The following is a 15,741-nucleotide window of genomic DNA, read 5'->3' as shown; positions in this document are numbered from 1 at the left end:
CATTGGTAACTGAGCAAACCGTGGTCGCTGTCCAAACAGATAATCCTCCTAGGATGACCACGGTGATTCAAATAGAAACTGCTTCTCCTTTGCCTACGGCTGTGACTGGAGGGGAGTTGATGACTTTGCCTTCATGGCTTAGTTCTTTCACCCCGAAAAGGAAGAATCAAGAAATCTCACCTGACGCCTTTGATTATCAGCAATTGAAACAGTCCAGATCTAAAGTTGCTAAGAAGGCCAAGACTATCTCTAGAGTAACTGTTGATAGTAACAAGATGAAAGTAGCTGAAATTGTGGAACCTATTGCAGATAAGCCACTTGATGAAATGTCAGCTGCTGATTATAAGGTTACAAGGATAGAGTTGGGCAAGCAAACGCATGAGGTCATTAAACATGATGCTCAGTTTTCTGTTGCTTCACTGGTGCAAAGGTGTGATGATCTTCTAGCAAAGAAAGACAAGCTAGAAGAGGAAAACCGACAGCTTATGGCAGCCATTCATAAAATCACAAAACCTGCTGCTGAAGGGAGTAACTCCATAGGTTCTTCTGGTTCCCAAGAATCGATTCGTGGAGTGGAAAGGGCTGCTCAAAAGGTACAAGCACTGGATTCCTGGGTTGATCAACTTCATGATCAATGTGTACAAGTAATGAAAGACATTTTTCAAATAATGTCTAAGCTAGAGACCATTGAGGAGAAACTGGATCAGACTTCTAACACTTTAAAAAAGAATTTGGAAAGTGTTGAGAAAAGTCTGACAATCTGGCGTACCATGCCCCAACAACAGCTGAGTATTTTGCAGGAGCATGCCATCATCTCTTCCAGGGTCATGTACTTGGAATTTGAAGAACTCCTGGAAAACAAGACCCTTGTTCTTAAATCCCTCATTGAGGAGATCGGTGATGCAAGGAGATTCCGGGGTGAAGTTTTCCGAGATATTGTCTCACATTGTGAAAGGGCCTCTTGCAAAATAGTAAGTCAGGATGGAGAGCTGATTCCAGAAGAAGAAGTTCTTGCTGATTTACAGATGAGGATTCATAATGAATGGAGGAGCGAACAATTCTCGACAGCTTCAATTCAAGCATTGATGAAACACCAAGCCTTTCTACATGAAATCCAGTCTATCCTAGATAAAAACAATTCTGTGCTCCTCCGCTGTCACAACACTATTGTGAAGACTATGGTTGTTGCCAAGAACACCCATGAACCGAATCCTGATGAACTGCAAGTGAGCATCCAAAAATTTCAAGGATTTGTGTCTTCACAAAATACAACTTAAGTGTTTTTCAACACTTAGTTGATTTTTCCCTATTTTGTAACCTTTAGTTGTAATTTAGTTTTGGCAAGTTAGTTGAATTTTTCCTATTTTGTAACCTTTAGTTGTAATTTAGTTTTGGCAAGTTACATGTAAAAGTATTTTTTGTAAAATGCAAGTTACACATTGCTTGCACTTTTGTAATTACATGTAAGGCAACTACAAGTTGTGTTCGATTAGGACTGTAGTTGGAATAAGTCTTAGTTAGTTGGAGTAACTCTTAGTTAGTTAATAAAGTCTCAGTTAGTTATTGAATGAGTCTTGGTGGTTGAGAGAATCTCTCAAGTTAGTTAGGATCCTCCCACCTTTTTCTCAAGGCTCCTCTTCTATAAATACTTGAGGGGTCTATTGTATTATTTATCTTTTGGAAAGCAAGCAAAAACTCTGCCAAATTTACAGCAAGAAGTCTTTGAGCTTATGTATGTGAATTGAAGGTTTTGAAGAATAATAAAGAAGGATTACTCAAATTTTGAGTCTTTGAGCTACATGTTTGATCTTGAATCTTTTTATTTCTTCTATGCAAAGTGTTTCTAAAGGAGCTTAGTCCAATCTGATTTGAAGTCTTTGAGCTGCAAGTAGAGAAGATTAATTAAAATAGGAAAATCTCTAGAAGGAGCAGCAAGTCTTTGAGCTTGCGTCTATTCTTGAGGAAGAATTACTGTTTGATAAGAAATAGCAGCAAGTCTTTGAGCTTGCATTAGTTCTTGTCTTTGTGTTGAAAGAATAGATTATTCCAGTCTTTGAGCTATTATCTTTTATTCATTGTAAAATTTAGTATAGCAAAGGGTAGATAGGACTTCCAATAGTCAAGTCGTTGAGCTTGATATTGCTGTCCCGTCCCAAAGGAAGTGACGGAAGTCGTTGCGCTTTCAGGAAACTTCATTTCCTTTCTCCTATTTCACTTGAAAGTGGTTATTGCTGTTCATATTCAATCGCTATCATTTTCTGTGAAGAGAAAAGGATATTGTCTTTCTTGAAAAAGAAGAAAGATTGCTGTCCCATCCTATTTTATTTTCCAAGTTGTAGTTAGATAGGGGGAGCCTTCCCTTAATTAGGAGAGTTTTTACTCGTGTGCTGTGGTTGAAACCACAATTTTGTATATTTCCCCAAGTGTACAAAATTTTCAACCAACAAAGCTTTGCGTGATCTCTGGAGAGTTTCCAATTTTAACTTAGCGATTTCTGTATGGCGCGATTAGGGATTATGACATGGTTTACAAACTCTTGAAATCGTGCATCCTTGTGAACTTCGACAAATAGAGAGGGTTTGAAAACTTCGGCGATTTGGTTGCCTCTTCAACTTCGGCGATTTGGTTGGAGTTCGCAAACTCTATAAACTTTTCACCTTTTCTCATTTGTGCGATTTTTGGGATTTAGAGGCACTTTTCCATCTTTGGCGTCTTGAGGCACTTTTCAAACTTTTAACTTGTACGCACTTTACCTCCAAAGTGCGAACTTCGGCAAATGGAAGGTTTTTGCAAACTTCGGACTTTTTAGGAGTCTTTCAAACTTCGGTACTTTTGAGTGCTTTGCAAGCTTTCAACTTTCTTTCACTTATCGCTTGGAATGCGATTTTCGGCGTTTTCATGCACTTTTCAAACCTTTCAAGTTTTACGCACTTATCCTCCAAAATGCAAACTTCGGCGATTTGGAGAAGTTTGCCAACTTCGGCGTTTGGAGGAGGATTGCCAGCTTTATAATTTTTAAAACTTATCCCTTATATCGCGATTTTCGGGGTTTTGACCCACTTTGCCAACTTCGTCATTTTGGAGCATTCTTCAAACCTTTTAAGTTTTCGCAATATTCTCCTCTTTCGCGATTTTCGGGGTTTAGAGAGGATTTGAAAACTTTTACTCCCTCTCGCAATCACCCTCTGACTGGCGAAAATCGCTATTTTCATCCATTTTGTAAACTTTCAGAAACTCATGCAATTTCCTCCTTAATGCAAATTTCAGGATTTGGAGGAGTTTTGTCAGTTTTTTGACACTTTGCATTCTTTTACCTCTCCTATATCCCCTGGCAAAAATCAACACTTTGGGTCCTCATGTGACCTTCAGACGCTTTATCTTTTCTTGGGGAATTTTGCCAGTTTCTATCATTCTACGCCCATCTCAGGCGTTTTACAAGTTTAAATGATCCCCTGGAATATCAATGCCTGGAGGCCGAACTCACCCTGCGAATCCACAGGGTTCCATTCATAACATCATCATCTGATGGACTGATGACGGGCACGCTCAAAAGGACACGAGACACCCTGTGCGGAAGTCAACAGGACGAAGACGAAAAGACCAAAAAGAGGAAAGGGGACCCTGTCGGCGACAGGGAGTGTGTGCAACGCACAACACTACTCTCCACCAAAATCCACCCACCAAACTCAAAATTAATTATCTTTGCTCTGAGTTCGGAATCTGATGCGAATTGATTCTGATTTTTTAGGACTTTTAGGTCAGATTCATCTTTTGTGACTGATTTTTATCCCTCTTGTAGGTGTGATGTGATAGGTGCAGTTGAGGTGCATTTGAATAACCTAAGGTGGGATTTATACCTTGATTTGTATAGCAAGAAGGTGGAGCGCATTTAAGATGTCCTTGTGCATAATTGAGTGCAAGGCGGGTTTTAGGAGTATGCTTGCACTAACAGACGTGGGTGCATGTGAGGTAGGTCTTTGCACAAGTGCATGAGTGCATATGATACTTGTGATTGCACAAGTTTGGTGTAGGGCGGGATTTGAAGGGTTTGATGCACTAAGTATGCTGAGCGGGTTTGAGACCCTTGTTTGCACAAGATGTTGGCTGAGCGGATGGGAGATGGATGGTTCCACAAAGTTGAGCGCTTTTGAAGTAGGTGTTTGAACAAACGAGGTGCTATAGCGCATATGATGGGTGTGCTTGTACTACTTTGTATGGAGTGCATTTAGCATGTTGACTTGCACAACTTTGTGCATAGATCTACCACCGTTGGTCTTGCACAAATGCACAACTTACCCCCTTGGCCTTGCACAAATTTGTACATGCCATGAGGGGGTTGACTCTTCCCTTTGAAAATTTTACCTCATTTTCTCAACTTGGGAAAAATTTCTCATCCTGTATCCATTAAGGAAGGGCGGATTTTCAATTTACCCTTATATTAGAAGGTCGGACTTCACGAGTACTTGTGTATGAACCTCTAAGGTCGGGATTTCGGAGATTGCATGCATTACAAGGTCAGAGTTGTGTACTCTTCATGCATAAAAATAGGGCGGATTTGCACTCATGTCATGCATAGACATCATGAAGCAAGGCGGAATTTGACATACCCAATGCACAAAACAAAGCGTGGAAATAGCAAGATTCCATGCATTGATTGCAAGAGTGAAGTTAGACCATGCTCATGTATACAACATCAAGGGCGGGGTTCCTTCATATGTGTGCATTGATCAAGAACAAGGTGAATGAAACCCGAAGACGAGCGAAAGTCCTTCATAGCCATGTAATGAAACCTAAGTCAAAATTTTGAGGTGGTTGCGCATAGATTGTAAGGTTGCAAGCCAAGAGTGTTTAGTGTGAAGGCTAAATGTAGGATTGGGTGAAATTGCAAGGGAAACTTGTAATATTCACAAATATTATTACAACATTTGGCATTTTTGACAATTTTGATGACAACTTGTAATGTTCCCTTGCTAATGTACGACAATATTGAGAGCGTGTGGGTGTGACCGTACGGTGAAGGTGAGGGCGTACGGTGGAGGTAAGGTGTACGATGGGCGTACGGTGGGAGGTAAGGCGTACGGTGGAGGAATGGCGTATGGTGGGAGGTAAGGCGTACGATGGGCGTACGACGTACAGTGGGCGTACGGTGGGAGGTAAGGCATACGATGGGCGTACGGTGGGAGGTAAGGCGTACGGTGGGCGTACGGTGGGAGGTAAGGCGTATGGTGTGCTCCAGTGAATGTGCGGTGAAGGGTTGATCTCTCGTAAGCAATAAATTCTGAATGTATCGGATTAACAAATATGCAACTGGAGTGATAAACAATGATGAGATTCAAGATTTGCCAAATCCACAACGAGTACAAATAAACAGAATAGGGTGAGGGGTGAATCTCACCGAAACTGCAAATACCAAATAGGGAGGGTCTTTCACCTCCGAAATGGTGGATACCAGAACTCCAATAGGAATTCGCACAGGAGAGAACAAAATATCAAATTCGCATACCTACAACAATGACTAACTCGGCCATATGGGCTCCAGGAAGTTTCCCGAAGGATTACAAATGGGCCGACACCAAAAAGTTTATAACTAACTAATTAATTAAAGGGGCCCGAAATATATTATGAAGTACGGGGCCGTACAATAAATTATTTAAATGGACTATTTAATTATATCGGGGACATTACACAACTTTTGACAAAAATGACAATTTTGCAATCTCGACAAGATTTCGCAACACTTGTCAATATTGACAACTTTTGACAATATTTGCAATTCCATCACCAATCCTCAGTCTTGACACTTGATCGTGGATCCCAAGCTCGAAACATGACTACTTGACTTGATCATACCCTAAGGACGAGCTTAGCTGTAATGTCCCCATTCCCTAGGTCAGTATCTTTTGCAAAGGTTAACCTATCAACAGGTTTCCTGTACGCTGGCGCAATGGATAGGGAGCCCATTCAAGGTTGCAAGATCAGATAGGACATCTTCCGATGGCATTTTGGGAGTTAATTTTGGGAGTTAATCTAGCATTTCCAAAGCTTAGAGCTAGTTTCCTAATTTTAGGGAATGGCTCCTATGTTTTAGGGAGTGACTGATAGTTCAACTGGAGATCACCAGGAGCCTACAGATCATAGCAGAAGACCCTATGAGCATTTTCAGTTGGTTGAGGACCGTCTCCTATTTTTTAGGGAGATTCCTATTTTTTAGGGACAGACTGGTAGTTCACCTGTTGAACTTCCGGAGGTTGGGGAGATTGGCAGGGAGATAGAGGAGCAATTTCAGGTGATTGGGGAGAATCCCTATTTTTTAGGGGAAACTAGCAATTAGCCCGCTACGTCTTAACATCACCTCGGGTTCGAGTGGCTTCATCAGATTTCAGTTGGAGGTGATTAGGTGTTAGTTCCAGAATAAATTTGGATATTAAAGTGATAGCTTTAATATTTCAATTTAATTAAATAATTGCCTTTTAATAAAGTCATTATATTATTATAATAATTAAGGGGTCAATGGAGGGGACCACCTTGTGGGATGTGCTTCCTAGTAGGCACTTGCTGTTTTTAAAAGAGGGACCTCATGTCATGAAGAATAAATCCCTTGAGAAGTTCGAACTTCCTAGAGAGGGGATATTGTAATAAATATCAAAGAATAAAACTTTATAAAAATAAGTATGAAACCCTAAAAGTATCCATTAGGATTTGGGTTGATAAAAGAACATTTGGGGCAGCCATTTGATCATTCTGGAAATCATTTTTAACAGAAGGATTTGCAGATTGGAGCTCTGGAGACCAGGGATTCAGCATATCAAATTGTGGAGATGAAACCCTTCACAATTCTGGAGGTCTACAGGAGTGCAATACCTCCCAAGGGCTGATTTATTCATAAATTTCAGTAGTAACAGCAGAAGAATTCACAAGCTACAGGTTGCAGCAGGGTTATTGAAGACAAATATTGCAGATCTGGACATTTGGGAGGCCATTTGCAACATTGAACCAAAGAACTCAGCCAGCCGTACCATCATTAGAGTTGTTGCAGCCAAACCCTAGCTGGACTTAGGGTTTCAGACCAAATTAGTGGCTGGTTAGACTTCAAAATCAGATCAGACCGAAGAAAGGCATACTATGGTGTTTTCTCAAGTCCTAGGTGATTGATCTGCTGTTCCAGATTGTATTTCAGATCCGTACCTGGTAGTACGGGTATGTAACTGCTCATTTTGATGCAAAATAAATATAAAAAGTACTGTACTTGCTTCATTTCTTATTGTACTACATTTCCAGCACTTTTCTTTTCTTAGTATTCATTGTTCTTGCAAACTCAAGCCAAAAACCACAAAAAAATCAGGGAAAAAAACTCAAAAGCCAAAACAAAAAACCAAGACAGAAAATCAGAAAATTCATCTTTAGATTGGGGTGTGATTACATTTGCACTCTTAAAACTCATCCTATCTTGAACTGACAAGACAAAACCCTCTCATAGGCAAAGGCTAAAGACTACGACTATTGCCAAGCTAGACCAACTAAACCTAAAACACCTAAGCTAGGAAGCAAAAAAGTGGGGCTCCCCATTTGCAATGGAGCGATGTGTGAAAATGTCACAATAGGTAGTAGTCCACGCTTTGTGATACAATATAAGATTGTACCAAGGTTGGTCACGAGATAAACTTTTAAACATAGAGACAAGTATGTCTTCCATATTCCTTGATAGTTTACTGCTTAGCATGTGAAACGACCTAGTTTTTTTTGTCAGGATGACTGAACTTGAGAATTGTTGTTCTAGTCGAGTAGGGTGGTGAATATTGACTGCACATTCAATCATGCTTGCAACTATGAAAACCTTTGGCCAAGGTGGCGGTTTGCTTTGCAAGCATCTATCAGTTCACATGATCTAGATGCACTATCTCTAGTCAGAGGTCATGCTAGTTAGGATGTACCTATAGTGTGTGACCGACTAGATTCATGTAGGGTCAAAACAATGGGCTTAGATGGCATTAGACCTAACATTTGTTTGCACCCTCGTGAAGGGTATGGCTGCTTCCAATAGGAAGATGTGCGGGGGATCGCCAGGTCTATGGTTGGAGGTATAGTGCCTCGATGATACTCTCCCTCTTGTTAGATTGCAATGGTTATTTAAAGATTTCAGATTGGAAATCGGAAAACAGTAGTCCTTGAACTCTTCTCTCTTCTTTGCACTTTATTTAAATGTTGTACAATGTTAGACTTAGTAACATTGACTTGTTTATTTATGAATATGCATTCATTAATGGATTAAGCAATTGTTATTACTTGTTAAATAGAAAACTTAGTTTCATTTCTTTCTTAAAAAAAATTTCTCTTTGAATTGTTCATTTGTTGATTATGAAATTTATAGTTTTTCATTTTTTTTTTTGCTATAGAAATAGCATGTTACAAGGAATGCCAAGATACACAAAAGGAAGAGCACCAATTTGGAATCTAAGAATCCAAGCAATTCTCAACTGAATAGGCTTAGGGGTGTTAAAGAAAAATATGGATGACTTATCCTCATTAATCCTTCGTCCAGATGCCGCCAAGTAAATATCCAACGTCCTCCTTATATTGATAGCCTCAGTAACTCTAGCTAATCCCATCAAAGCAAGATCATCCGCAAACTGTAAATGAGAGTGGGGGCACTTTGTCACTCCAATTCCAGCCCTGTATCAATCCTTGCCTCACACGAAATTTTATAAGCCTCCTCAAACCCTCAACCATTATAATAAAAAGATAAGGAGAAAGAGGATCCCCTTGTGTAAGACCCGGAGAAGCTCGAAACAACTCAGAGGACTCACCATTAATGATAACAGAAAAAGAAGGGGAGGTAACACAACTCATGATCCATTTGATCCACTCGTTGCCGAATCCAAAAGCAACCAAAACCTTTTGCAAAAAGGTCCAATTGACTCGGTGATAAGCTTTAGCCATGTCAAGCTTGATATACATAGCCTTCTCTTTAGAGGTTTGTCATGCCCCCTGCCATAAGATTTCAACAAATGGTATTAATACCCAAACCTGGGCGATTCGTTGCATGGTATAGGGCTGACTAGGACAGAGGGAAGTTAGGTCCGACCTAGGGCTTAGATGGAATTAATAAAAATCATGGGCTGACTCCCATCTTGAAGCTGGCACCCATTTCTTGGAAGTGTTTTTTTAAATTAAATAAAAATATCTAAGATGGCTGACCCCCTAGATGCAAGCACCTACCTTGGGAAAAGTATTTAAAGATAATTAATAATGATTAAAAAACATATTTTGTAATGTTGTTGGCATATACATATACATATACATATACGTACACACACACACACATATATATATGTATATGTATATGTACATATGTACATATATATATATACATATACATACATATGTATGCACATATGTACATGTGTATATACATATACATATATATGTACATATTGTATATACATATATATGTACATACGTATGTACATGTATATGTATATGTATATGTATATATATATACAATATGTACATACATATGTATGTACATACATATGTATGTACATATATATGTATATGTATGTACACACACACACACACACACACACATATATATATATATGGTTGCGGATCCCTCCCTAGGTACACCACCCCATAAGAATGGTTAAGGACCACATGGGGCCAAGGGGGACAATGTTTCCGCTCTTAAGGACACCCCATTGTAGTCTCCTCTATGAACCCTATATTGATCAATTATTGAAATGAACTAGTGAAGATCCTCAATCATAAGAGGGAGAGGAGGATGACATGATAGAGGGGCACAACGTATTGGCCTCACTAGGTATGCCACCTCATGGAAATGGCTAAGGGTCCCATGAGACCAAGGGGGATAGAGTTTCCACCCTTGGGCCTAGGGTAGGAGATATTTAGGGCACCTTATCATGTCTCCCATCTCAACCCTCGTTATGTTGAACCCCCACGTAGCTGGCTAGATTTGTAATGTGTTATATATATATATATATATATAAGCTTAGAATAGATGTGTCTCATGATCTATATCTACATTATTATCTAACTTTGTTGCAGGTTTCTGATGCCTTGGAAGATCATATGATCATCTATTAATAACTCTTTAGGCAGTCATGATGTGAGGAGTTGTATCTCCTCAATTGTGTCTCATCGACTTAACTAATCCTGCCTCTAATCATTCTAGATCTCTTTGTTAATGATCAATATTGTTAACTAATCACTCCTCTGATCGATCTGATTTATCCTTCCTTAAGATAGCGACACCTTTAATTCCTTGGGCAGTGATAATGTAGAGATAATCTCTTGTTCGAAGGGAGTTGATATGAAATACTTCTTTGACAGCAATTACTTGTCCACTGACTCTGTTTGTCTCTTATAGACATCAATAAAGAGTAATTGCATGTGTTTTGAATGTTATCAGTCTATCTGACATATTTACAAATCAGTACGTCCTTGGCCTTCTTAATGTTGATCACTGCCTTGATCACTGTTTATCATAAGCATAGCTTTGAAAACTTATGCATTTAAGGACTATATGGTGTTGTCAAATGAAGCTAAATTTTAAGCTTTTTATGATGTGCTTACCCTCAAATGGAATGTATTTTAAATAGGAGAAAGTAGTCTAATTTTTATACTTATTTTTATTTAAACAGAAGTTAGACGTGTTGGTTTAATGGATTGAAAATATTTACCCATCATCAATGAAAGTAAAGTTCTGATATCAGTTTCTTATATTGGTCTTGCTTTGTAACTTACAGAGTGGTTGCAGATTATCTTTCACAAGGCTTTCCTTATAAGTTGTCTGCAGATGACGTCTATCTGACTGTTGGCTGTACACAAGGTATTGATTTTGCTATCAAAGTCTTAGGTTGTGAAGGTGCAAACATTCTTCTTCCAAGGCCAGGATTTCCATATTATGACTCAATAATGGCATACGAAGGTATTGAAGTCAGGTACTATGATTTAGTTCCAGAAAGAGATTGGGAAATTGACTTGGGTCAAGTTGAGGCAATAGCTGACAACAACACAGTCGCAATGGTTATTATTAATCCAAGCAACCCATGCGGTGTTGTTTTTAGACGGGATCATTTATGTGAGGTATGTTTGGGCTGGATGCATAATTGGATATTTCCTACTGTTAACTTTTGCATTCCTGTTAAATTAGTTTAAAAAGTTTTCTTTCATTTTTCAAATAATTTGATTTAGAATTTCTGGAAATTACATTCTAAAGCAGACTTGGCTCATAGTCAACCTGATTAATTTTTTTATCATTATGGAAAGTAAGTTGTCTCTATCTTGTTTTCCCCGGAGTCATTATAGTTATGTTAGTCATTGATCAATTAAGAGAATAAGGCCTTATGTATATTTAAGTTTTTTGAGTTAAAATTTCACCTAATGTAATGTTTGAATAATAAGGTGTTCTTTGTGAGGAATTGAAATTGTCTTTCTTGCAGGTTGCAGAGACAGCTAGAAGATTGCATATATTAATTATCTCAGATGAAGTATATGGTCATCTTACTTTTGGTGAGAAGCCATTCACTCCAATGGGATCCTTGGCATCTACTGTACCAGTGCTAAGTCTTGGGAGCATTTCAAAGCGATGGATGGTCCCTGGGTGGCGTGTTGGCTGGCTGGCTACTTGTGATCCTTGTGGTATTCTGAAGAAGACTAAGGTTACTGCTATTTAAGTTTTGGATTTATTATAGACTGATTAGTGAAGTTTTTAGTTAATATGCCATGGATTCCTCAATGATTCTATGTATCTTTAAGATAGATAATGAATGTATTCGTATATTATGTTTCTTGGTACATTTTCCATGCTAGAACCACAATTACAAGATTTGGAGTCAGCATACTGATTTTTGATTCAGACGGGAACTTGGTACATAGACTTGGCAAATTGGAAAAACATTTTTTCAAAAGGATTTAAAGCTTTACTATGCACACTTCACTAAATCAAATTCAAAAGCATAGTAAATAAATTAATTAGAAGTAACCTTGATCACATACACAAGTATACATAAATGAAATGAGTACAAAAGCAGATTTGACCCCAAGGAAACAACCTTTTTAAAGATACAAATATTCTAAAGTATTTAGTGTGTATAAATCTCATAGCTTATGATATCTAGAGCATCAAAAATCAAAATGAAAGTACAACTATGGTTGAGAGAAGATTGCATCACTTGGCCCAATGTCAGTTGCTCTATGGTGGGTCTTGTACTCAGGTTTGAGATAGGTCCTTGATGATGATGACACTGATATTTTGTTTGTGTGAATGGCATCACATATAAGAGATCTTCTTGTGCTCTCTCCTCCACCATGGCTACTGCCTCAATGTAAAGATCAACTTAATCAACCCATGTGTAATGTCCCCTTCTCAGTGGTGAGAAGTTTTGTTGGCCATTAGCATATTTTGCAGACCCGTAGGCTAACTGGAACTAGAAATTAGGGTTTCCAACTTTTGTGGAGGTCTGTGTGAGCCGTTTGATGATTGACTAGTTGGAATTCTACGATTCAGACTGTGGATTCCTTCTGGTTTTCTGAGAGCTTCGCAAAGGTGTGGCATGCATTCAGTTCAAGGAAGTTTTCAGAACTTACTATTTTTAGTAACTTGATGGCAGCCGTTAGGGTTTCTAGGTTTTTCTGGGTTTTCTAAGCTCATCCACAGGGTTTGAAGAGAAAATTTTTTGGAGTTGTTTTCAGGACTTACTATTTTTAGTAAGTGCTATTTCAAGAAGTACTATTTTTAGCAGTTCAGTGTAGAGCTCCAACTTAGTTCAGTCTTGATGGTTTTCAGCACTTCAACTTCTGGCTCAATTTGGCATTAATCAGTTTTTGAATTGAAGGTGATTTATTATATATTAATACCGCATCCTAAGGTTTTAAATTTTTAATTTAATTTTTATGGTGGACGACTTAGGAAGGGGAAAAGTATATTTTTGTTCAAAAGTCTTATTATTTCTCCTAAGTCAGGTGGCACCAAGGATGAAAAGTATTTCATGTTTATAATGTTTTTATGCTGTAACATGTTGACCAAGGAAAAGTTCGACTAGAGGACTTAAGGAGGGGACACCAAGTCTTGGAGTGCCATGAAATGAAATTCAAATGAAAAAAAGAGGATTTGGGCGCCATGTGAATTTGAATTTGAGCCTCTTGAGTCTATAAATATGAGTGCTGGGCTTCTCATTTGTGGTTCATGAAGAAATTATAAGGAAGTGCTGTCAAAATTTGGAATGAAGCTTCGGGGAATGCATACCTCCTAGCTACCGCTTGATTTCTTGCAATACAACAACTAGTCGAGCTTGTGACCTCTCTTCATTCAAAGGAGTGGATTGAAGAACAATGTTGCAGATTTATGTATCAATTTCAGATGTTTGGAGTGTTTTCTGAGCGTTCATGTTGTTGGTTTGTGTGTGTGCTGAAGTAGAAATCTGTTCGTGGGTCTCGGTGTGTTCGCCAAATCATTCTTGGTATTGGCTCTGATTATTTCTACTCCCTAGGCGATGTAGTCTACCAATTTTCAGATCTTGATTTGCACCCTTGAATTTAATAATGCAAATTGAACTTTCTTGCTGGGTCGTACCACTTCATGGCTGCCTCGGGATGCGTGTGAAAGTTTTTGGCGTCTATGTTGCAGGGTTGAGGTTCTAGTCTTGTCGCCTCTGTCATATCTTTCATTTGCTCTGTTCTTGTGTCATTCGGTGGTGTTTTGGGCGAGTTATGAGCATTTCAGTGATTTATGTGGTGGCTGTTTTCTGCGTGTTATGCGTACCGGAAATTACTTATTCAGAATAGGAGTCAGTGGTGTGGTATTTTTCTATGGGTGTGTTTGAGTTTGTTAAGTGTGTTAAGCTTGGAAGTATTCATCTGTAGTGGACAGTATCATCTCTCTATTCTAAGATTCATATCTCATCATTGTAAGGCTGGATAGTAGTACTATCAACCATTTCTGGATTGTGAAGCAAATCTCGCTGAAAAGTGGAAAAGGCTGGATTTGTAATACTGTCCTTCCGCTGCACAAGTGGTAGAGTGATTGTTAATTTCATTCTTGTCCTCCCGCTGGATAAGTTGTTGAGTGATTGCTATTTTCAGTTTCTTGGCTTGTCCTTGGCTGGTTTACCGCGAAGTGATTTTCAGTGTTTTCAATATCTTGCTGTATAAGCCGAAGTGGTTGGCTTGCCGCCCAAGCATATTAATAATTTTCAGTATTTTGCAACTCACAGTCCCCTCAACACTGTATGCTCTCACCTTCCCAGATTGGGCACTTGGTGATCAGAAAGTGGAAGGGTTGCAGTTCTCAAAATTATTATATTTTCATTGCTAACCCTAACGGGTCCTTGTTGTATTGTAAACTGCAAAATTTCAAAAAAAAAATTGTGGGGCTATTACAGTGGTATTAGAGTTGGTTATCCTGCCAGCCTGTGTAGTCAGAGTTCTTCATGAGTGACAGAGACATCAAATATTACAACAGAGAACAGGGAAGGCAACAATATCAGATACCTTCAGTCTGAGTGGAAGAGACTTTTTCGGAGGTATTGAGAAACAGAGAGATAGCAGTTGATTCAATCGATACTGTGGCAGAGAGAACATCAGATTCAAATGGGGCTGCAGAGAGAGCTGAAAAGAAGTTTGATACTATGATGGATATGATATCCTAGTTGTTGGCAAAACTAAATCAGAATATTGGTGAAATTCCTAATCAAAACACTAATGGAAATAATGCCAACACCTCTAATAACTCTGGAGGAAATGGGAATGGAAGTAACTAGAGTAGCAACAATGGTGGAACCCATGTTGGGTTTGTTTTAAGACCTTTGCAACCCGTCTTCCTTCCTAGGGAAGCATCGCCACCCGAAGTTGAGGTTCCAATGGCCGATGAGATAAGAGCTAGCTACATGGAGTATGCCTCTCTTCTAGTGGAGATTCAGAACATTCTTACCCTTGATCAATACATGAACCAGAAGAAGAGAAGGGATGGGAGATATGACAAACGTTATTCTGCTCCGAGAGACTATCAACAAGCTCTTGGAAAGGTGACTCTAGCTCATTTTGATGGGAGCAATAAGTGTTCGGCTAGAGCATGGGTTGGACAACTATTTGTCTTTGAGGCCAATGCCAAAAGAAGATGCCATCAAGTTTGCTACCTTGCACTTGGATGGGGCTGCTCACGAGTGGTGGTATCATGGGTTGGTCACCCTTGGCCATAGGTCAATTAATACCTATAATGAGTTCACCAACAAGCTCATTGAAAGATTTAATACTAAGGATCTTGAGGTGAAATTTCGAGAGCTTGCACAACTCAAACAACAGGGCTCTTTAGACACTTACATAGAGTTTCAAAGCCTTTCAATTATGGTTAGTAGTATTTCTAAGAAGAGGTTAGTGGTCCTATTCATTGAAGGACTTGAAGAACCTTGAAAGGATGGGTTAAAGCCTTTGATCTGCCCACCTTGGCTGAAGCAATTAGGAAATCTAGGAGCATGGAGTTGGCTGCCCCTAAGTCTAAATTTCAGTCCAAGAAGTTTCCTCTTCGGATGGATGATGAGCTCCGCCAAGAGCTCCGAAGGAAGAATTTATGCTACTCATGCAAAGAACCATGGGCCCCGGGTCATAAGTGTCACGGAAAGGGCAATGTACATCAGCTGGAAGCCTATTTTGCTTATGGATCAGATTCTGAAATTTCAGAACAGCAGATTGACATGGAGGAGTGTGAGTATGAAGAGGTTTTAGAAG

The 15,741-nt window shown here is 39.1% G+C and overlaps 1 protein-coding gene across 6 annotated transcripts in view; it reads left to right on the top strand.

The window, feature by feature from the left end:
* Positions 1–15,741, top strand: part of LOC131059934 (tyrosine aminotransferase) — a 196,274-nt gene that overhangs the window by 29,511 nt on the left and 151,022 nt on the right. For 5 of the 6 annotated variants that reach the window (XM_057993023.2, XM_057993009.2, XM_057993014.2 and 2 more), the window contains exons 3-4: positions 10,764–11,103; positions 11,460–11,678. In XM_057993023.2, coding sequence (XP_057849006.1) covers positions 10,764–11,103; positions 11,460–11,678 — 559 coding nt within the window. The remainder of the gene's footprint in view (positions 1–10,763; positions 11,104–11,459; positions 11,679–15,741) is intronic. The other variant, XM_057993022.2, reaches the window with a different exon arrangement.

This window comes from Cryptomeria japonica, chromosome 1 (genome assembly GCF_030272615.1).
Source record: "Cryptomeria japonica chromosome 1, Sugi_1.0, whole genome shotgun sequence".
Lineage (NCBI taxonomy): Eukaryota > Viridiplantae > Streptophyta > Pinopsida > Cupressales > Cupressaceae > Cryptomeria > Cryptomeria japonica.
The sequence above is the reverse complement of the archived record's forward strand: the minus strand, read 5'-3'. Positions and strand labels throughout refer to the sequence as shown.